This window comes from Moschus berezovskii, chromosome 24, assembly GCF_049115385.1.
Source record: "Moschus berezovskii isolate FMDL1 chromosome 24, NW_MosBer_1.0, whole genome shotgun sequence".
NCBI lineage: Eukaryota > Metazoa > Chordata > Mammalia > Artiodactyla > Moschidae > Moschus > Moschus berezovskii.
In genome coordinates, this window is record NC_142483.1 from 9,952,796 (window position 1) to 9,976,761 (window position 23,966).

Consider the following 23,966-nt stretch of genomic DNA (forward strand, 5'->3'; position numbering starts at 1 on the left):
TTTGAAAAGCCCTTGGTTTTCAAAGGGCCACACGTATGCTTTTTTTTTTTAACATATACTTATTTTTTTCCCCATGTGACCGTATGACTTCTTGACTAGGTGACATATAAAACTTTTTCAGCTAGCAGATGCATTTTAAGAGACTTGGAGCCAGTGGGTGCGCCTGGTTGAATGTTGGGCAGCAGCAGTTTCTGTACCTGGAACATACAGTTCAGCTGAGCTGTAGGGCTAGAACTCTTTAGAACAGGAATTTTAAGACTTAAAATTTGTTGCTTAGTAGGATGAATTTAGTCCGGAATGTCAGAACCTTGCTCTGTAAAGTCAGCATCCTCCCTGGAACCCGGAAGTGTTTGGGGCTTCCTTGACTCCCTGCGGGACAAACCAAGCTTAGAGCTGCCGAGTATAAGGAAAATAAGGGTACAGGCACTGGTGCCTGATTTCTGAGTGGAGGATATTTATCCTAAGGACAAAAATTGGGTTCCAGCCTCTGGATAATGAAAACACCAGGCTTTATGATTCTGTGTCCAGAGGGAGCTGCCTGTGGGTTCCTACTGGAGAAGGCTCCAGGTGATTTCCAGATAGTGAAGGCATTTGGTCTCTGACCTTTGTTTTAGAGGCATTGAGGATAAAGCTGTTGGCGATTATCAGATAAGAAAATGACATGATACCCCCCAGAGGGGAGCGGAAAATCTCTAAATGGTCACTAAATCCTCTGAAAGGAAGCAGAGCCCACAGGGCTTCTCCCAGCCTGGGAGTAGTTCTGGGTCAGGGCAGGGCCTCACAGAGGAGGCCACTGTGAGGAGCTGATGCTCAGGACAAGAGAAGAAAACCCTGCTGTGGAAGTAGTCCATTTCTGTTGCAGGCACTGCAGACTCCTTATCATTGTGGGGGATCATTGACCTTGGCAGGTTGATTTCAGATTTGGATCTGGGGTGGAGAAAGCAGGATGCTCAGAGGTGTGCATAGTGAATGTCCACATAGGAATGTCCATATTCCTTCACTAGTCTGCTCATTTAGGTTGTCTGAAACACAGAAGTATTAAAACTGTCAGAGATTGTGGGTGACTGGATTAAGGTCATTTGTATTTTGTATATATATTTTAAGGTGTGTGATGTGAGGGATCAGGGAGAGGACCTTACAGAGCTGGCAGAGAGAGATTATTTTCAAAACCAGGCTGACATACAGGTGCACACCAACATGTCTGTGACCTGTGGGGCTCTTTGCCTGACCCTGATGCCATACCTTAGTCGTGATTCTGGTGGGGCCTTCGAGGTGGAGTTTCAGGGAGTTGGCAGAGTTGACTGTGAGGAACCCTTTTGGTTTGGTGCTGATTTGGGTGAGAGTGTGTGTGTGGTGGGGCTTTGGGGATAATTGGGGAAGCTGCAAGAGGAGATGGGAGGGGAATTAGGGAACGTGAGCCTTAGAAAGAGGTTGTGGGGGGAAAGATTGCTCCCAGTGTGTGGAGGAACCTTGCTCTGTTTGCGTTGTTAATCCCAAGTCAGCGGAGGAGGTAGGAGGCAGGAGGGCAAGGGGTTACTGTCTGGGGATGGTGAGGGGTGGGGACTGGAGGCCACCATGGGCCAGGTGAGCTAGTGGTAGGGGTAGGGGACGAGTATAGTGACTTTGGCCAATCCTGAGGTGACAGAGTTCTGGTGGCATAGATAGAGCCAACGGAACAGAAACAGAGGCTGTGAGGTTGGACTCGCCCCGAGTTGAGGTGCCTGAAAGGCAGTGCTGGTGTGCTTTGCCAAGGGAGCAAGATAAAAACCCTTCAGGCCCTGGGAGTCAGGAAAATCTGCTGTAATGACTAGACATGTCGGGATTTGGGGGCACCCAGTTTAAAAAAACTACACTACCTTTACTCTGCCCTTGGGAACCAGTTATGGCTGCAATACCAGCTTAACAAGCCTCAGAGCTATTGGAGAGTGTGGGACTTGGGTGAACTGCCAGTGGTGGTTCCCAAGGCCGAACCCCTGAATTAGAGGAGGTCCCCTCCCAATTGCCTGTGAGGCCATCCTCTCTTTTCCAAGCTTCCTGGTGCGGTTCTCTTTCTGCAAATGCTGCTTCGCGGAGCCCTCAAGCTCTTCAAGGACTGGTTTTATGTTTGAAAGTGAAAGTCACTCAGTTGTGTCTGACTCTTTGTGGCCCCATGGACTATACAGTCCATGGAATTCTCCAGGCCAGAAAACTGTAGTGGGTAGCCATTCCCTTCTTCAGGGGATCTTCCCAATCCGGGGATCGAACCCAGGTCTCCTGCATTGCAGGTGGATACTTTATCAGCTGAGCCACCAGGGAAGCCCAGTTTTATGTTTACTTCATCTTATTTATTTAATATATTTTTGACTTGGAAAAAACTTCACTAGTGTAAAAAATTAAACAAAAATGGAGAAAACAAGACCACCCCCCTTAAAAAAAGTAGAGCTTAGTATAAATTGTATGGTCAAGGAGCTTTATTTGTCCCCCCAGCGGCTTCTCGGTGTGCCCCAATCCTGCCACAGCCTGCTCTTTCCCTTCCTTCCCAAGGTGACCCCATCCTGTCCTTTTGTTGCCATTTCCTTTTTTTTATGGTTTTATTCCCCGAAATGTCTGTCCTTAGGCACTGCAGTTTAATTTGTACATTTTTTGTTAATTGGCCTGTGTTTTAGGTTTCTTTATCTACATTTCCCCCCTCTGTCCTGTTTCCTGGCAGTTATCTGCTGTAGAACCAGGGCCCTTAGTTAGACCTGTGGGATCTCTCCCAGTCCAGGTTGAGCAGTTGTGTCCCAGGGTGCAGATCAGCACGCCCTTCTCTGTGTTTACTGTGAATCGGCAGCTGGATCTGAAGGCTCGATTGGCCTCAGCTCTGGTCCTTCTGGCAAGGCGGAGGTGGTTTGGGCCTTTGCTTTCCTTTTGTTCGATATCTTGCTCATAGGTAGGGACCCAGAGCGCCACTTCTGTGGCAGAACAGTGGGGCCTGAGGAGAGGCCAGGCCAGCTCAGCCTCTCAGTGGCTCCGGCATCCTTGTCCAACCAGTTTCCCCAGCACGGGTGTGACAGGTGTGGCAAGGATGTGTTCTCTGGTCTGATTTGCTGATGGGACTTCCCTTGTGGTCCAGTGGTTAAGAATCGGCCTGCCGGTGCAGGGGACATGGATTCGATCCCTGGTCTGGGAAGATGTCACATGCCACGGGTCAGCTAAGCCCGTGCACCACAGAACTACTGAGCCCCACTGGAACCCTCGAGCCGCAACAAGGGAAGTCACCAAAATGAGAAGCCCATTCACTGCAACTGGAGAATAGCCTGCACTCAGGGACAAAGACCCAGCACAGCCAAAAATTAGTGAATAAATAAATAAATACAGAACAAGAGTCGTGACTTTAAAAAACAGCATAATTCACCGAGGTGTGTTCACAGAGGGCCCTCTCAGGTCCCCCCTCCTTCCTCGACCCTTCTCCCCAAGGCAGCGCCTCTGCCTTCTCCACATAGGGCACACACAGCCCCAGTGGTCAGAGCTTAGAGAGCAGCCTGACTTCGTAGTCTTTTGCCATATCTGTGCCATCAGGCCAGCTCCCTTTGTGAGCTGTGGTCGTGGCCTCACCAGCTGGTCTCCAGCCCTGGGCAGAGACTCGCCTGACAGGATGGGGAGGTGTCAGCTGCCAGTGGTGTTGGCTGGCGGCTGGAGAGGGGGGCACGTGGAGGGCCAAGGTTAGTGTTGCTTCAGTGTGAGGGGAGCCTCAGGGTTCAGGCCCAGGGACTTGTGCACTAGTCCTGGCTTTCTTGTCTGAAGCCCACTCCAGCTTATCCCCAAATTTGATGGGCAGCCTGAGCCAGGGTCTGGTGTGGGGCCAACTACATGGTCACCTCAGAGAGCTGCTGCCGGGTCAGCTGTTGCCGTGAGGCCCTGGAGGATCGGGGCTCTGCTTACGGCTGGCCTCTACCTGTGAGTGGGGTTGGCCAAAGAGTTTGTTCGGGTTTTTCCATATGCTGTAATGGAAAATCCCATATGAGCTTTTTGGCCAACCCAATATATAGGAAGCCCATTGCCCTTCAGATGGGAACTGCCCCTGAGAAGAGATGTCTTGTGATTGATGTACCAGAATTGATCTGTTCTTCCCCTGGTGCTGTGACACTTACTACGTGCCTGTGGTGTTTTCATTGTGCTGTTAAGTCACACATTAAACATTCCATTTATTTTGACGCTTAAATACTTTTGAAGTCAGGTGCATTCAGATTTTTTGCATCCTTGTGTGCATCAAGGTTGCTTAGGCCTAAGGAGGCCGACCAGGCTTTGTTTTCTTGCCTTGAATCCAAGTTTTCTGAGGGCTGTCCTTTAGGGAGGAGAATGTAAGGAATTCCAGAGTCAGGGAGGCATGGGCTGTGCTGGTGGAAGGGCCAGAGGCTACTGGGCACTGCTCAGGAGCCGCCCAAAGGAGCCAGTGTCAGCAGCGGGCATGGCAGGGAGGGGAGTGCTGAATTTCCTGTATTCGTGATCTGTACCACTACATTTAAGAATTGAATTCCTTGGAATTTGGTGAGGTCCAGACCGCAGCTATGGCTAGTTGCTTAGGTGGTGAAGCAGGAGTTAAAGCCATGTTTTCTGGTGTTGGCTGCTCTGGTGTCCTTCACTCCTAAGAGTGAAGGTCCTTAGAGGGAGTCTTGCTTTTACCTCAAGTGTTAACAAGTGGCAGGTAGGTAGCAGACCCCAACCAAAATGATCCCAGGCCAGAGCAGAGTCATCTCATTCTTGAAAATCTATTCTGTTATAGATGTTGTTTCACTGAATCACCTGCTGACTAGTAGTGTTTGATTTTTTTTTTTGACTCTCACTATTAAAAACAGCCGAGGCAAAATTTACATGTAGCAATATGCATAAATCATAAATGTACAGCTTGACAGTTTTACATATGTATAGACCACTAAGATTAAGATATAGAATATTTCCAGTAGGTTCTATCATGCCTTTACCCAATCAGCATCTCCACAGAGGTAACCACTGTTCTGGCCTTGAGCCTAGTGTTGCTCCTCATGACCTTTATTTGTTTGGCTGTGTTGGGTCTTAGTTGTGGCATGATTTTAGTTCCCCCACGGGGGGTCAAACTCACGTCTCGTGCATTGTAAGGTGAGTTCTTAACCACTGGACCACTAGTGAGGTCTCACACTATTCTTGATCTTTATGTAAGTGCAGTGGTATAGGGTATATATGTACTTTGACGTGCCTGCCTTTTCTTGCTGAACATTGGGTCTCTGACATCTTTGTGGGTCTGTACAGCAGTTTGTTCTCTTTTGTTGTATAGTATTTCACATATGAATATACCACAGTTTACTGCTTCTCCTGCTGGTGGACAAGTGGGTACTTTCTAACTTTTGACTATCATGAATAATACTGATAAAAAGCCATTCTTTCCCATGGCTTCTAACACCTAAGAGTGACTTAGATACACTTCACATTTAAACTGCTGGGAATCTTCTTGGTATGCCTTTGTTGTGTTTTGTTTTTGGTCCTGTGGAGAGTTTCAAGTGCACTCAAAGACAGAGTAATCTGAATCCCGTGGGCCTGTCACCAGCCCCAGCACCCATCAGCTTCCATCCGCCAGCGGGCCAGTCTTGCGCGTTCACACTCCCAACTGCTGTCCCCCGCCGCCCGCCACTGTTTTGGAGCACATCTCAGACATCCTGTCATTTCATCCGTCAGTAAAAGGTAGTGGAACCACAGCAGCTGCTGAAGGGCTTCCTGCTCCTCTCTGTCCTCCTGTCCTTCGCTCGGGGTTTGTATCATGGTCCTCACGGTAGAGTGTGGTTCCCACTTCCCGTTTACCCTTCATTTGATCGCGTTGCCTGTGTCACCTGCTGTTTCCGGCAGTTTTTGAACCAGGAGCCAGCGTGGTGTAGGGCTGGGAATGTCATCTTAGGGCGTTGGTATGTCCGTCACTGTGGTGGGCACCACTTTCCATTGGGTTTATTGTCATGTGTACAAGTTAGGCTGATCGAGAGGAAGATGGGAATGGACTGGTGAGTACTTCTTTTGTGTTCAGACACACAGCTGCCTGTCCCAGATGGCTGCACTGGCCTGGAATAGATGGTTCTTCCCCCAGTGCTGCTAGAGTCTGGAGGGTGTGACCCCCCAGGACCGCTGGGCTCCAGCATTCCTCCGAGGCCCTACCCCTCAGCTGAAAGACAGCAGGCCTCAAACTTAGATTCAGCGATGCGATTTAGAAAAGGTTAATGTTTTTCAGAAAAGTGAAGCTACAGTATGAAGATTAGACTTGGGAGCCCCCAAGTACCCTCTAGTACCCTCTCCTGTCCTCCTTGGGCTCAGCACTTGTATTTGCATCCCTGCTACCCTGCGCCCAGAGTTGTTCCAGGGTGGACCCAAGAGGCACCCTGGCCCAGGGCTGGCCCACAATAGGAGCAGAGAGCACCACAGATACCTTATTATTGGGAGTAATTAGCTCGTAAATTTTCCATAGCAATTTTCCTCTGAGGTAGTCAGGTCTGACTAGAAAAACATAGCGTCATGTTTTGATTCATTAGTCATCTGGACACTCACACTCCCCTGTTTTCACGCTGGCTAACTATGAAGCACCATTACTCCCAGCTTGAATTTATGACATCTGCTGCCCACTCTGCCCATTAATCCAACAGCATGAGGTGGGCAGGTCGTCTCATGTTCTTTCAACCAGACTCTCCCTCCTTCCTCTTCCACCTCATGTTATTAATGAAGGAGTTTAACAGTAACTCAGTTTTAGTGAAAGTAAGGAAAAAGTCACCTGTGTGTTTTAGTCGGAATGTACATCGACAGGTGTTTTGCCAGTCTCTAGGAGAAGGCAGTGGCACATCACTCCAGTACTGTTGCCTGGAAAATCCCATGGATGGAGGAGCCTGGTGGGCTGCAGTCCATGGGGTCGCTAAGAGTTGGACACGACTGAGCGACTTCACTTTCACTTTTCACTTTCATGCATTGGAGAAGGAAATGGCAACCCACGCCAATGTTCTTGCCTGGAGAATCCCAGGGACAGGGGAGCCTGGTGGGCTGCCGTCTATGGGGTCGCTCAGAGTCAGACACGACTGAAGCGACTTAGCAGCAGCAGCAGCAGTTCTAAGGTACATAACCGTTGACCCAGCAATTCTACATCTAGGATTTTATCCTCCAGTTTCTTGCCAGAATCATGTGTGTCTGAGAGGGAGAGAGCACCCTGCAGACCAGAACATGCAGGATACTTGGACAGGTTTGCACCACAAGCAGCAGTAGAGGGTGAGGAGGTGTGTCTGCTCATGCGGGCTGAGGTCTTCCAGTTCTAGTAAAGTGTAAAAAGTAATAGTTATGAGCTGTGTGATTCCATTTGAACTTTGTAAGAATGAGATAAAAAGAGATGTTCTAGTTTAAGTGTTTAGAGATACGTTAAATGTGTCATTTGTGGAAAGCTGCTGAAGAAACCCAGCCTCATGTACGTACGTCATAGGATATTAGTGAAATTTGTTTCACCTCCATGTGAATTACTTTTATCGCAGTCAGTCTAAAGAACCTGACAGCTGATGGCATCATTGCAAGGCTTACTGTGTGTCTTCTGTATCATGCCTGGGGGTTGTTAGTGGGAAATCTGATACTGGGAAACTCTGGTTTCAGCCTGCCCAGAGCTTGTGTTTCGCTCTGGGGCCTCTGAACTTGGTGAAGGTCTGATCAGGGCTTTTTTCCCTCCAGGAGGGAAGGCTCCTGGGAAGGAAGGATGAAACTATTTTTAATCTTGAGCAAACATAGCCCAGTGTAGTAATTTCAGGCCCCAGTGTGACATTTTCTTCCATTATCATCCGAGTCACTTTTAAAACAAATAAACAAAGTCCTTTTTTGGTATACTTTGTAGTGTTTCTAGAGGGGAATGGTTTTCAGATACTCCCATTTCGCCTCATAGAGGAGGACTTAGGGGCCTGGTGGGCTGTGTTTTGAATCACGTAGTCACGGAGCTTGGGGCCTGGAATTCTGGTTGACAGAGTGCAAGGGTGTGAGGTGAGCGGTAGGATGAGGGTTACTTAGGCCCTCAGTGTTCACAGAGCTCATCTACTGACTTTGCCTCACAACTGCTGATGAACGTTGCTGCTTTGTCGGGGAAGAACTGATGTCATGAGACGAGAGGCAGACCTTCCTTTCTCTTAGCATGTGTTTTCATGTCACATAGCTTATATTTTTGTAACTCAAAATTTGGATACAACTTCAGACTTGCAGAAAAATTGCTCCAGTGGGACAGGAAGCTCCTAAATAGGCTACCTTGAGTCACTATTTGTTTCTGTTTTGCCTTCTTTTTGCTTTGTCATTCTCTTTCTTTTTTCTCTATACATTTTTTCCCCCTGAAGCATCTATGCATGATTGACAGACACCATGCCCCTTTGCTCCTAAATACCTAATCGTGTATTTCCTAAGAATAAGGATGTTCTCTTCCATGACCACAATATGTCTGTCAGTATGAGGAAATATCATATTGGTGCAGTGTCTAATCTGTTAATACATTCCATGTTTAGATTCCTCAGTTGTTCGAGCAGTGTCTTTGATAACCAGCCCCATGTGAGTAGGTAGACCATGCTGGTTTGTGCTGATGACCAGCCCTGGCTGAGAAGGTACCTAACAGTTTTTTCCTCTGTAAAGTTGCTGTTTTTTCCTTTGCAATTAATAAGTAATTCATGGGAGGACACTGTGTAAATATCCTGTTCCTTATCAGACTTGGACCCTCTGCTTTCAGCATGCAGTAATGCTTCTAAGACCATCATTCCTTCTGTATTGTCAACTCATTCGAAGAAGAGCCTTCTCACCTCCTTCACTTGTCTATTCATTGCTTTGTGTGTGTGATTTCGCATTGATTAACTTAGTGTGGTATCATTGATTAACTTAGTGTGGGATTTTTCCGTCCCATTCTTGTCGTTACTCATTTTGAGGCCCAGATTGCCCCAGGTTTGGCTAGCAGGAACAAAGGCTAGCTCCTGTGTTCTTTTGACGTGTCTCCATCGTGGTTTGAGCACTTCCTGACTTTCCAGTGCAACAAGACATTTCAGCTTCCTTTCCCCGGCCTGGCGTCAACCCTTTCCACAAGGAGCCTTGGTTTCTTTTAGTTAAAGTAGCAGTTAGAAACCAGGATATGGATGCATATGGTACATATGTTTATTTACTGAAGTCTTTTAAAATAAATCTAATTTTGTATTCAGTTACTTAATCACGTTGCAGTTCAATAAAGGCATTTCATGAAGTGAATAAAGGAGTTCCAGTCCTTGATTTTTGCTGTAAGTGAAACAAGTGAACACACGACATTAACAGAGTGAGATAGACTTGAGTAACAAAATAAAAGAAGGTTTCACCTGCTCAAAAATAATTGATTTCTGCTTAACTGTTGCAGAAATTAGCAGAACCATTAAGCTAATTTCTGAAGAGGAAGGATATTCCTGAATATCGATGCCAGGGACCCTTGTTCCCGGCTGTGGACTGCCTGAAGCCCAGCTCCACGAGGCTGTGTCCTTCCCTCTGTTGTTAGAGCTTTGGAGTAATGGCGGTATCCATCAAGGCAATGAAGCCCATATGTCCTAGTGTTTCAGGTGGCCTTTGACGTAGTTCCCCCAGGTGGGTTCTGTCATGGGGAGACCTGGATGTGGCCTGTGTTCCCCCTGTGTCATTGTTAGGACGATGGCACCTGCTGCTGCTGCTGCTAAGTCACTTCAGTCGTGTCCGACTCTGTGTGACCCCATAGACGGCAGTCCACCAGGCTCCCCCGTCCCTGGGATTCTCCAGGCAAGAACACTGGAGTGGGTTGCCATTTCCTTCTCCAATGTGTAAAAGTGAAAGTGAAGTCGCTCAGTTGTGTCTGACTCGTAGCGACCCCATGGACTGCAGCCTACCAGGCTCCTCCATCCATGGGATTTTCTAGGCAAGAGTACTGGAGTGGCTTGCCATTGCCTTCTCCGGATGGCACCTGGGCTGTCTCTATTCTGAGGATTTAATAAAGAAGGGAAGGCATAGTGAAGGGTTAATGGAGGGCTGAGGTGGGTGGATTTCCCGAGGAAGCAGCATTTAGGAGGCTGGCAGCTCTCCACTCTGGACCGCTGTGACCTTTGGTAACCACTGACCTCTTTCCTGTCCCATCCCCAGAGGACTGCCACATCTAAGGTTCTGTTGGGCAGGACCACTGCTTCCCTGTTGAGGTGTCGATGAAGTCAGAACATGTTCATTCTCCTTGAGAACGTTTCAGGCGTGATTCCTTTAAAGCCTGTTGTGCCCCATCCCATAATAATTGCTGTGCACTAACCCCTTACAGGCTTCAGTGCCCAGGCCCCCTGCTCGTTGCTGTGGGTCATCCCACAGGATGTGAGCTAATAAGGCGTAACCGGTACCAGGCAGGTGCACCCCAGTCCTGTGAGGTGCTCACTGAGTCTCAGATGCCTGTTGAGGTTCAGGCCTTGTTGCTTTCCTGGCTCCAACAGTCACTGTCAAAATCAAATACTTAATCGTCTGTAAAAGCAAGAGATAGCTGAGGTCCCTGGTTGCACTGCAGGTAAACGAAAAAACATATGCATGCTTTAAATTGCTCTTCTTTGAACTAGCTGCGGTTGTTTACAGGGTGGACCCTCTCAGAGACCGCTGCTCAAGTTCACAGCTGCACTAATCTTTGGGGTATGAGAGGTCGCAACTCTGGTGTCAGGAGCGTGCTGGGTGACTTCCTGCTTCTTAGCCTTAGAGAGCTTGAATGACTTGAGGTGTCTGAAGATTGCGAGTTTATAAAGAGAGCTTGAGTTGAAAACAAAACCTGCTTTCTAGATAAATGCTCCTGGTAACTGGTGAATTTATTCTCGTTAGTTCTTTGTCACAAAGAAGTCAGGATTTTCCTCTGCTCGTTTGCTGAATACAGCAGGCAGTGATCCAGGCAGTGATCCTGGCACAGGACTGGAGGGCTGCTCTCTCCCTTCAGATGAGAAGCATCTCCAAGGAGCTCGAGGCTCCATTTGCTCCCTGTCCAGTTCTGAGTCACGTTGATGGTGAGACATCTGCTTGGGTTGTTACAGTCAGTGAAATCCCAGAAAGGACCCTACAAGAGGCATCTAGAGAGCGAGGACTGTGGTCTTGGCCATTTTCTCAGTGCACTAAAGTGTCTCCAGCCTAGCTTGCTGCCTTAGGATAAACAGCTTGAACAGGGTGTGGAGGGCACTCTTTCCCATTCCCCGTACAGAAATCTTTATCCAGGGATAACTAGGCGGCGGGACACATGGAGAGGCAGAGACCAAGTCCTCTCTCTCTTTTTTTTTTTTTGGCATCTTTTTTTTTTTTTATTGGAAGCTAATTATTTTACAATATTATATTGGTTGGTTTTGCCATACATTGACATGAATCCACCCCCGGGTGTACATGAGTTCCCCTTCCTGAGCCCCCCTCCCACATCCCTCCTCCCTTTATCCTCCCTCTGGGTCATCCCCGCACACCAGCCCCGAGCATCCTGTAACATGCATCGACCCTGAACTGGCGATTCGTTTCACATATGACAACATACATGTTTCAGTGCCATTCTCCCAAATCAGACCAAGTCCTCTCTTATCAGTCAGGCTCTATGGGTGGGGGGAAGCTTGGGCCTGAGAAGATAGAAACAGAGCTCCATCTAGCTTACTCACACTTTCTCTTTTGCCTGTGACCTTTCTGCCTTCCTGTCTCCTTTCCTGACCAAGGACGTTCTGATGGGTGGGCAGCAGCTATCCCTGTGGTTCTTTGAGGGGCCAGCCTGTTACAAGGACTGTGTTCCCATGAATCCCTCACAGCGGGATAAATGTAAGATAAATGCAAAGAGGTTCCTGACTCTTGATTAGCTCTGTTCTTAAGGCCATAGAACTTTTAAGGTTCACTGGATTTGGTATACAATGAGAAGACATGAAATAAACTTGTCATTTACTAAAGAGGCAGTTAGCTTCCAGCACAGATGATTTACCTAGAGCCTGGGAAGGGTGCAGGGTGCCTTGGTGCTTGAGTTAGAAGCCAGTCAAAGATCCTTGGGAAAAGAATATGTGAAGAGTATCTGAAGAATGAAGCTATGGGCTGGTGGGAATCTTTGTTTATTTGTGCTTTCAGAGTCTACTCTTGCTTGATGGTGGCCCAGCTTGGAAATTTAGATCTCAGCTCTGTTTTGAAGAAGAAAACAACACCTTTGTGCATGAGGAAAGGCTGGCCACTGCTGAAAAGTACAATACTTGTTAGCTGCTACTGTCTCCCCAGTACTTGGGAGGAGGTCAATTGTCTGTACCCTTTTGATAGGACAAACGGTCCTCTGCATTTGTCCTCCCCTTAGCTGCTTTTGCTTTTAATTTTGAATCCCTGGGTTCTAAAAGTCAGGAAGGAATTTCCAAATAATTACTACTGAGTGGACACCCACTTCTTCCTTTGTGTTCAGGGAGGGATCAAAGCCTGCAGAAAGAGGAGGTAGAAGCAGTGGGAGGTGAGGACAAGGGCATCTTTAAGGGTTTCTTCAGCTGTGTTCAACCCGGATGTAAGTCTGTTCCACTCCAGGCCTGATTCTGAGGTCACGCATGGCATAACCTTCTTCTCAGCATTGGTCTTGTTCACTGCTTCACTGCCTGGTCACAGAGTCACTGTGGCTTTCCAGCGCAGGGGTTCCCAGAGTTTGCAAGGCCATCTTTTGGCTTTTTTGCTCCAGCCTTTGGAAGCATACCCCTATAACCGACCAGAGAAGTTTGTGATTATTTAGATTTTGTAGCTGTGGCAAGGCTGAGGTAGGTAGAAAGCCCAGTTGGACAGAGCCATATGTGGGAGGGAAGGAATTCTGCTAGCGAGAAAGTCTGAGCAAACGGAGTGGGTGCTAGTTGTATCTTGTAAACAAGATTTGTTGATCTGGCCATTTCTGGTGTGATTCAAATGTTCTTGGTGGTTGGGACTTAAGAATGTGGCCCCCCAAAAGATTGTACTCAAAAGCAAGTCATAGCTTTATTTTTTTATAATTATTTCTTTTTAATTGGAGGGTAATTGATTTACAATATTGTATTGGTTTCTGCCATGCATTGACATGAATCAGTCGTTGGTATACATATGTCCCTTCCCTCTTGAACCTCTCTCCTACCTCCCACCCAGGTCATAGCTTTAATGTTGAACGTTGCATGTTTGCCTAGATAAACACCCAGAACAATGGCATCTTCCTGTGAAGGTGCAAGAGCTCCCAGTCCTAGGGGCTGGGCTGGGATTCCCCTGTCTGGCTCCTGACGCCTGTATTGAGAGGTTGCTGGCGGGGTCAAAGGGGGCTGCGGGAATGGGGGACCTGAGGAGGGAGCTGGTAGTGGCTGGGGCCTCCCGGATATTTCATCTCACTCCTCTGTTCTGAAATCTGATTAGCCAGTTAGGTCAGGAAGGCCAGCAGTCAACTATCTTTTTCTAACCTTAATTCACTGAAGCCTGATTAGCATGTTAGTCTTGAGCCAGGGTACTTAATTTTAGTCTTTTGTAGAACAATGGAAACAGATAGCAGAAAGCTCAGCTTTTAACTTCAAAGTGTGAAGTGAAAGTCGCTCAGTTATGTCTAACTCACTCTTTGGGACCCCATGGACTATAGGGTCCATGGAATTCTCCAGGCCAGAATACTAGAGTGGGTAGCCTTTCCCTTCTCCAGGGGATCTTCCCAACTCGGAGATCGAACCCAGGTCTCCCGCGTTGCAGGGGTATTCTTTACCAGCTGAGCCACAAGGGAAGCCCTCAGAGTGTGAAGTCAGATGATTATTTGCTTTGTGCTTGGTGAATCATTTTGGGGATTCAGTGGAAACCCTGTTGCTATACCCTGGTATCTGCTGAGGGCCTACTTGGTGCTCGGTGCCAATCGGGGAGAGGGCAGCAGAGCGTACGTGGCCCTGACTCCTCCAGGAGGGGGACCTCTGCTCCTCCCTTTCCTCTCTGGGCAACCCCTTGGCGTCCAGCCTTGACCTGACAGGTCCCAGCCATCCTGCCCTTACAGTGTTGTCCCAGCCCTACCATTTTCCTGAGATGGGTTGGATAGCCAGAGGAAGTTCGGGGTATCATTGCAACTTATATTTTCTAGTAAACACCTACTTGAAAAACACTTGTGTTTAGTTTATTTCCTCTTGTGTATAACATATAAGTATTTCATTTATTACCTCTTATTGGTAATGTATGTAAATCTTAATTGACTATTTGTGTATGAAACTTGGAAAGACTACATGCATGGCAAATGCAGCCGCACACATAGCACCAGGTAGGTAGTCGGTAAACACGCACTGAAGTGTTAATTATTGTTGGGCTGTCTTGGGATAATTGTAATTTAATTGGGTTCTTGGATGCCACAGTGGTATGTGAGTGGAGTAATTCATTCCTGCTTGTTTCTGCTGGGTCTGGCCACCCACCTCTCACACACCCCACTACTTCCACCCCACCTGCAAAGTCCAGCTGCTGCAGCCAAATGGACAGTTAGGCCTGGTCCTTGTGTTTGGACTCTCAGTTTATCCTTTTCCAGCCTTGGTGCCTTTCCCGAGGCACTTTTATTTATTTTTTGGCTGCACCATACAGCTTATGGGATCTTGGTTCCCCAACTAGGGATCGGACCCAGGCTCTCGACAGTGAGAGCGCAGAGCCCAGACCCCTGGACTGCCAGGGAATTTGCCTGAGGCACTTTTAATCAATGATTAAAAGTTGATCTAAGTCTCATAAGTGTTTTTCCTAAAGTCTAATTGGTGTAACTCTTGAGTGATGTGGAGTTTCAAAAAATATTTATAATCATAGTAAAATATATATAACAGAGTTTGCCACCTTAACCGTTAACGTTTTAAAAATTGTGATAAACAACATAAAACTTAACCATCCTAATTGTTTTCACTGTGCACTTGAGCACTGAGTAATGTTTAACAGCAGCATATGGAGTTCAGTGGAGTGTAGAAGGAGCTGGTTTTTCCGTGAACTCTATCACATAGGATGTTAAAAATCTACCCAGGTTCGAAATCACGGTCTAGTGGAGAAATGGCCCTGGCTTCTGAACCTTGTCTTTCTCCCCTTCCTCTGGGATGTGTTTGTACCTGAGTGGGCTTGTGCCCAGGTAGAAGACCTTTACTTCCTTCCTGCCTTTGTTGAGAAACCCACACCACCGTCAGCAGAAACCACTACCCTTCCTGGACGTCCGCTTTTGGTATCTGTGATCCCTGAGCATCTGCAAGAGTTCTCTGAGCAAGAAAGGCGTTCACATAGTGTTTCTGTTTGTTAGACTGTTGAGTAGTGCTTGCTTCTCACACGTGGTCATTTTTTCCTCCCACATATTTTTTTTACTTTAAAGTCTCTTGCTATGTATGTGGCCCCAGATGCTTAGTGCATTCCTGAGCTCCCTGCTGGTATCTTTGCCAGGCTGCCCCCACACCTCTGGTGATGTTCCTATGGCCCACAGGCCAGACAGGAACCTGCCTCGTGTCAGGGGAACCTCTCCTGCCTCCTGGGCGCTGTGAACAATTTGAAGGTGACACCTTGCATCTTCACCAGTGACTTGGCTCAGCACCTTCCTTATCTGACACCAAGGTGTGAAAAAGGCCTGTTTTAAACTCGGAGCAGAGAATCTGCCCATCTCTTTGGTATTTAAAACCCAAGTAAAACAGTGACTTCACACTATTGTTTTCCATTGTGTTGAGTACATCTTGTTGGCAGTCAGATTGAGCAGTTTTAAACTGGTTAACTCTCCAGGATTTTTAGATTAATAATAGACATTTAACGTTTACTTTTAACTTCTGAGTGTCTGGACAAAAGCCTTCTTGCTGGATGGAACCTAAAGTGGTTGTTTCAGTTAAGATTATTCCTTTTCACCATTTAAAATAAAGTCATGGAATGTTATTACTTTCATTTGGTTTTAAAAAGACAAATCCCATTGTCCTTACATGCCTTAATCACCATGGTGAATGGTAGCAACTGGGCAGTGCAGCTACTATTTTTAGGTAACTAACAGAGCTGTTAGAGATTTAGGGGTTCCTGCCAGTGGTGGAGGAGGCTGCCTCTGCCTCATTTTGTGTGGTTAATAATGGGTTGAATCCCACAACTTTCCCTTCATTCCTAGAAAGTAAAAACTAGTAGGGAGCCATTCTCTCGGAGATGTTAGTTAAGGCCTTTTAAAGTTTCATTCTCTGTGGGTTTTTCTGCGTGTGAGGAAACATTGAGTTCACTATGAATTGTGTTAGTGCCATGTATGCATTTGTTCCTCGAGTTTTTTGAAAGTTTTTGTTGCCTGAGCCGCTTCTGTGTTTTCGGTACTTGCAGGTCTGGGAGATAACCTTAGTGGAACAGAAATGCTTCTTCGCTCTGGCTGGAATTCCAGAGGGAGTCCTCTAGTTCCTAGGGATCCATGTGTGTCTGGCCAGGGTCACAGCATGCTCTACCTGCCCCCTCCATGTGCTTCCTTTGCCTGGAGATAGGGATTAGTGACAGGAGGGAGGCCAGAAGTATTCGCTCCACTCTGCCTCTGCTGTCTGGAGTCATCGGCTGTCATTGAGTAATTGCTGTTGATTCTCTAGTTGTGTCCCTGCTGCCTGATGTGGTCAACTTGAAATGCACTTGCCTCCAAGGCAGATTGGACATATTTTGTTTCACAAAGGACACCACTTTGTAGACGACTGCTGAAAGCTTGACTTTCTATTTCTGCCCATCACTGGGGAGTCCCCAGCATCACAGCTGGAGAAAGGAAGTGTGCCCATTCCCCACCCTGTATGCCGTGGCTGGCTGAGCAGGTGTTCCGAGGGCCAGGGGCTTCACCTGGGCTCTGGGAAGGTCCTCTTCACAGAGTTGGATTTTGCTGGGGTCTGGGGCAGTGCTCAGCTCAGACTCGATGGTGGACATTGCGCTGGGGACTGGCCCAGAGGAGTATGTTACCCAAAGCCGCTACCCATTTCTGAGCAGGAGAGCTTCGGCAGCCTCGATCAGCCAAACAGTGGTGAGTTCAGCTAAGACGTATTCTTGGGCTACTGTTAGCCTTTCCTGGTTCCAGAGAGTATCCTGTGAGTGTGCATGTGCAGAGTTGAAATGAGAAGCCTGAAGTTTCAGGGAGACCGGGTGACTCTGACCACAGTCTTTCTCTGGTTCCTGGGCACCTTCTCCTCCCACCACGTTCTGACCACAGGCTGTATGTGACCATGGTTGAGTGTTTACTTCTCTTTAGGCCTTACTTCCGAAAAATGGGGAGGAGGATCTCTGTAGTGCCTCCACCTCTGGATGACCTACTATATGACTCTGTGTAAAAACCTCCCAGAGGGATGTCCTAATCCTGGTGTTTGGATCCAGACTGACAAGTTCCTAGCACAGGGAGACTGACCCTTGTTTATAGGAAGCCAGTATCAGAACGATACAAGGCCAATTTTCAAGAAGACCTTTTCTCCCCAGAACATGGAAAACCAACACACAACAGCAGCTGGAGCTGTGCCCTGGCCATTGCCCGCTTGCTAAATGCAGAACACTTAGTCATGCTCATGAACCAGATACCCCTGTCGTCACATGTACGCAGATAGCAGCCTGAGCTTATGTCCCTGCTAGGAAAGGGTGTGTCTCGTACTGTTGGCTTGTTTTCACATGAACTGAGAATGTTTAAATGAAGAATCGGATCGGAAAAGTAAAAGATCGTCTGGATCTAATAAATAGAAAAGTAAGCACATAGAAGAGTGAAGACATGGGAACAACATTTAAAAAAACAAGCACCTCTGGTATCCTCTCCATTCATGGATTAGGTGTGTGCTTGGCATAAATCAGTGCTGGCAACGGATGCATTCCCGCCCTTGCCTTCCACAACTTACAGTCTTGTGGGGTGTTGATTAAGCTGCACCATTTACTAAATAATAATTACTCTGTATAAGAAAGGAAAAGGCCATTGGAGAAAGCACTGTGGAACAGTGAAAGAAACTCTAATGTTACAATTTAAGATAGTATAAAACAGAAGACCCAGAAAATTTTAAAAATTAAGTGATAAACTGTAAAAGGGGTACAGAAGCACAAACAGTTAAGAAACTGGGAAATATTTAAAAACAAACTAGCAAACAAAAACACAGAAAAGAGCTTCAAGAAAACCTTTTAATTTGGGGCAGTTTATGAGGGTCTCAGGAGAAGACCTCCACCCAGGGTGCAGTGAACACCAGTTATTAGAGAGTTTGGGTGTTTCCTACCTTGCCTTTCCAGGTAGAGGACCTCACTGGGAGTTAAGTCGTTCTTGGCACTGATGTCTGCAGGACCTCAGCTTCTAAGTCCATGGTTATTTGGTATCCTCCTTGAGAAGTATGGCATTTAATACTGCTGGCAAGTCTGGTGGGCAGACGTGTTTTTCATGTTGCTTTAATTTCCTTTTCCTTGATGACTAGTGAGGTTGAGCAACTTTCCGTATGTTTGTTGCTATCCAGATTTTCTGGAAAGTACTTGTTTTATCTCTTCAACCCATTTTTATTGTTCTAGGGTACCTGATATATTTCGATAGGAATCCTTCAGCTACTGTATGCCCTGAAAGAGCTGTCTCCCAGGCTATGGTTGGTCCTTTTTACTTTCTTTATGGTATCCTTTTATTGTACAGAAATTTAAAATTCTAATTCCGATTTCTTTTTTTAGGGGGCAGGCTAAAACATTTTTTTTTTTAATGTAGATTCATATGCAGTTGTTAAAAATAATACTGAGAGATCCTGTATGCCCTTTACCTGTATATATTTTCTCCTATGATAACATCTTAAACAATATTACAGTATTACAAGCAGGATATTGATGTTTATATAGTCAAAATACCGAACCTTTTCATCAACAGAAGGCTCCATCACGGTACCCTTTCAGAGCCACATCTGCTTCCTTTGTGTCCTAACTCCCTCTTTAACTCCTGGCAACCGCTAATCTGTTCTCTAAAAAATTTTGTCACTTCAAGAATATTACATAAATGGGGACTTCCCTGGTGATCCGGTGGTTAAGAATCCACCTTCCGATGCAGGGGACTTGGGTTTGATCCCTGGTCTGGGAAATAAGATCCCTCATGCCATGGGGCACCTAAGCCCTTGAAAGGCAATTGCTAAGCCCACGCACCCTGGAGCCTGCTTGCTACAACTAGAGAGAAGCCTGCAGACTGCAGCAGAGATCTTGAGTTCTCATTCTGTGGGCCTCGTCACTGCTAAGCAGTGATTCTAAAGTTCTGACTTTGCACCAGTCCTCCTCTGACACCGTCCAGCAGCAAAGGGGAGAGGCTGCTTCTTATTTCTTGGGTGGGAATATATAGAAGTCCAGGTTCCCAAGTAGTTTCCACCGATACCGTGAGGCTGGAGGAAGAGGGTGGTGCCTTGTCACTGGCCAGTGGGGATGAGAGTCCTGGTGCCCTCCCCAGTGGAGATACTAGGGGTCTTACTGCAGCCTCCTGAGGGTGGAAGTCTAGGCTCCCCACTTGGCCTTCACCAGCATGGATAGGAGTAGGGCCACAGTTTTTTTCTGTGGTGTTTGGCTTGAATAGAGCTTTTATTGTCTAAATGTTTTCTGTCTTGCTAGCCTACCCCCTTCCTGCTCCTTTGGCTAAAGAGAACAGACTTTTGTTAGGATGTTTTTTGCCTCATCTGTTGGCATTTCTGGGTTGCCAGCTTCTTCAGCTCCCAATTCTGGAATATATGAGTCAAAAAGAAAACCCAGGGAGCTCACTACTTTTATCATTTCTTGAATCCTGAGGTCCCTAGCTGCTCTGCCTTCTTCTCTTGACTTTTTTTAAGAGTCTCATGTTAAAAAAAAGTCTCGTGTTTATTTTTTCTATGTAGTGTCTAGAATTTTCCCTTGTTTTTAGTGGGAAACTAAGGAGAAATATACCTCCTTCATCTTCTTGGAAGTGAAAGTCCAGTTTGTCTTTTTCTTTTAAGTTTTGTGTTTTTGGATATCTTTTAAAAATGAAATCATTCCTTATGCTGATATTCTACTATATTCTAAAAATTTCAGAGTTCTTTTTACATCTGTGTGTCTGATCCACCTGGGATTTGTTTCGTTTTCGATGGAGAAATGACAGAAGAACCTAACTTTTTTTCTGCCTAGACGGCCACTTGTCCTGGCGCCTTTGAACATCTCCTTTGTGAGCTGGTTTTGGCTCTCCCTCTGCTTCCCTGGTGGCTCAGCTGGTAAAGAATCCACCTGCAATGCAGGAGACCTGGATTTGATCCCTGGGTTGGGAAGATCCCCTGGAGAAGGGAAAGGCTACCCACTCCAGTATTCTGGCTTGGAGAATTCCATGGACTGTATAGTCCATGAGTTTTCAGAGTTGGATACAACTGAGCAATTTCCACTTTGACTGGTTCTGCAGTCCGCTGTCTCCTCTGCCCCACCTGATAACAGTAGCTTTGTGATAAGTCTTGGTTTGGTAGGATAGGACTTCCAACCCTCAGGATTGTTATACTTTCTTGACTTTTGTCTCATGAATTTTAGTTCAAAAAATAAGAACGGGAATAGAAAAATCAACATTGAAAAAATCCTTTTGGCTTTGGCTTGGACTTACACTGACTTTAGAGTATGCTGGCTGTTGCAGTGACCTTGTTTTCTTCAGCGTTTTTATTTACTTTTCATTACCCACGTCAGAAAGTATCACGTGGCCCCGAGACAGCTTGGTTCAGGGCAGGGCTTCTTCCTTTTTCAGAATGGGAACTTGCTTGTGATGGTTGTGGCCTTCTGTGGGCACCCAGAAAGCCCCACAGTGCAGGTCCTGAGCTGCTTGAAGCTGGCGTGGCGGACAGGGGACACTGTGCAGGGTTTTAGGCACTGTTGAGGGTGGGGGGTAAGAGAGTTGAAGAAAATTTTGTTCACTAGCGCTGAGTGCAAATATAGGCACTATTGGGGGTGTAAGAAGTGAGCAGTTGGCCATACTCCTCTGTGCAAATACTTGGTATTTCTGTTTTTCCAAAAGTATTTGTGGTATTTGCCACATTGTCTTATCTCTTTGTATATGTGCACACGTTTTTTTCCCCCAGTGGACCATTTCAAAATGAATTGCAGAGATTTTTGACACTTCATCTTTAAATACTTCAGAATTGAGAATGTTATTATTAAGCCACACTGCCATCATTTCGCCTAAGAAAATTAACAATAAATTTAATCTCCAGCCCACATACAGAATTTGTCAGTTATCCCCTTGGGAGCTGGTCTTGTGTTGTTTTTTTTAAAAGTAACTCCAACACAAATGAACCTGTCTATGAACCAGAAATAGAATCAGGGACATAGAAGATTGACTGGCAGGAGGTGGCAGAGGGTTGGATTGGGAGTTTGGAATTGGCAGATGCAAACTGGCATGTATAGAATGGATAAACGAGGCTGTACTGTATAGCACAGGGAATGGTATTCAGTATCTTGTGGTGAACTATAATGGAAAAGAATATGAAAAAGAATGTACATACACGTATAACTGAGTCACTTTGCTGTGCAGCAGTAATTAACACAACACTGTCATTTAACTGTACGTCAATAAAAAATAAAAACAAAAGTAAGTCCAGGGTCCAGTCAAGATGTACACACTGTGTCTGGTTGCAGTCTTTAAATCTGGAATAGTCCCCTTATATTTAGAGGTGTCAGCATTTGGAAAGTCCGGATCAGTTATCTTGTAGAAGGTCCTGTCATGCATTCCACATTTGTCTGTTTTCATGGCCCTGTGTTTCCTATAAAGTGGAAGTTAGGCATAGAGCAGCATTACCCAACAACAATATGTGTGATCCACTGTTCATGCAAGATTTTCTGGTAGCCATGGAAAGAAAGAAAAGTAAGTGGGTAGAGTTAATTTCAATCATGTATTTAATGTTTTCATTATGTACTATTTATTAATAGTTACTTAACTATATTAGATATTTTTATATCCAAAATATTATTTTACTATGTAATCAATATTTTTAAGGTATTAATGAGATATTGTACATTCCTTTTTTATACTTAGTTTTCAGAATCTGCTGTGTGTTTTATACTTACTGGACCAGCCACGTTTCCAGTGTTCAGGAGCCACGTGTAGCTGGTGGCTCTCACCCTGGGCCGTGCGGGGGGAGACTTAATCCAACTCAGGGTAGATATTTTGGGCAGGAACAGTTAGAGTGTATTAACTGCCTGTGCTCAACTTGGAAACCATGGAAGTTGCTGAAGTCTGAGTCTGCTCTTCTTCTTTTTCAGGCTCTGGGTGCTCTGGGATGGAGCAGGTGTGCAGAGGGTGAGGACCCAGTTCTGGGACCACGTCGCTTGCTTCCTTTCTTGGAGAGACTTATCTGCCTGAACAGACTTGAACCGGGGATGAGGATGCCTGTGGGCCCGTCGCTGTTGCTTCCCCTCTGGGGGAGGACCTTTCTCCTTCTTTTGTCTGTGGCCGTGACTCAGTCCCATTGGCCCAGTGAACCTTCGGAGGCCGTCAGGGACTGGGAGAACCAGCTCGAGGCATCCATGCACTCAGTACTCTCAGACCTCCACGAGGCTGTTCCCACGGTGGTTGGCATTCCCGATGGCACGGCTATCGTCGGACGCTCATTTCGAGTGACCATTCCAACAGATTTAATTGCCTCCAAAGGAGAAGTCATCAAGGTGAGACTGGATAGAAGCTGAACTGAGGAAGAATTCTCATCTTGCAGTTTAGTTTTGATTTTAGTGTTAGTTTAAGGTTATTTTAGTTGAGGTTTAGTTTTTCAGTTTTCCAGCAATTCTGAACTCAGTTCTTTCAGGACCTGTTAAGTTTTCCTTCCTTAAGAGAGGGACAGCTGCTGACATTCACTGGAGGGTCCCCATGTTCCTCAGAGTAGTATCCGAAACCTTTATTCTTGCTCCCATTTTGAGAGTGTCACTATTAAAAATTTTTTTTACATCTGTTCTCTGGAAGATTTTTTTGGTCATTAAGTTAGGGATTTGATGGAAGGGCTTGTGTATAAGGAAGCAGTCTCCTCTCATTAACCCAAGAAATATGGAACTTTTAAATGCTTTGAAAATATTTTTAAAATATAAGGTATAAGTCAATATCAAGAGTTTTGCTGTGCTTGGGTGCTCTATGTTTACTAATACATTCAGTCCCTTAAGACCCAAAATTAGTACATAAATTTCAGCCTCGCCTCATCTCCTTTGTTCTCAAGCATCCCAGAGAACAAAGGAACCTGAGACCTCTGTAACAGAAGAGTGTTGGCCAATGAAGGATGGAAATTTGGTGCAACATGAAGCTTCTGTGTGAAGAAGGACCATCCCTTTAGGGTTATGGAATTTCCCCTAGCTCCTGAGTGAGTTTGCACAGTGGCTGTGTGGGTGGGTGGGGTATACCCCTCAGGCTATGAGCATCTCCTAGAGCAGAGGTGGGCACACTTACTTTTTAAAAAGTCAGAGAGTAGGTATTTTTTTGGCTTGGCTGGCTGTATGGTTTCTGCTGCAAGTCCTCATCTTGGCCAGTGCAGTATGAAAGTAGTCACAGACACTGTGCCCATGAACGTGCGTAGCTCTGTTCCAGTAAAACTGTACTTTTAAAAACTTGACTGAAATGGAAATTTTGCATTCATATAATTTTCACATGTCAAGTAATGCTGTATCTTCTTTTGATTTTTGTTCCTCCCTCAATCATTTAAAAATGGCAAAAAATATGTCTAGCTCCTGGGCTGTACAAAAATAGATGGCAGCCCAGGTTTCACTCAGGGCCGTAGTTTTCTGACCCTTGCCCTGTAGCATACTTTCCTCAAAGACGTGACTTGAGTATGAATTAAAAATATTCCAAGATCTATACTTTGTTATGGTAGTTTTTATATCGGTTTTGTACTTAGACTTCTGTGTACACATAGTGTCCTGGAGATTTATTGGTATGTTTAAAGCATCAAAAATAGTGGTTTGAAACAGCCAATTTGTTTTGCTCACAATTTCATGGCCAAGAATTCAGGGCTTTAGAGCTCATCTGGGGATCTCATCTCTGCTGCACTAGTTAGAGTGGCTCACCTGGGCCTGGAGGATCCATTTCCAGCATGGCTCACTCATGGCTGGCAAGGCGGTGCTGCCCTGTTGACGAGGAGCTT

General features: G+C 46.0%; 1 protein-coding gene across 3 annotated transcripts in view; it reads left to right on the forward strand.

Annotated features, from left to right (window-relative positions):
• DAG1 (dystroglycan 1) overlaps positions 1-23,966 on the forward strand; it is a 49,134-nt gene that overhangs the window by 11,255 nt on the left and 13,913 nt on the right. For all 3 annotated transcript variants that reach the window (XM_055413834.2, XM_055413835.2, XM_055413836.2), the window contains exon 2: positions 22,108-22,509. In XM_055413834.2, coding sequence (XP_055269809.1) covers positions 22,225-22,509 — 285 coding nt within the window. In that variant the 5' untranslated portion in view covers positions 22,108-22,224. The remainder of the gene's footprint in view (positions 1-22,107; positions 22,510-23,966) is intronic.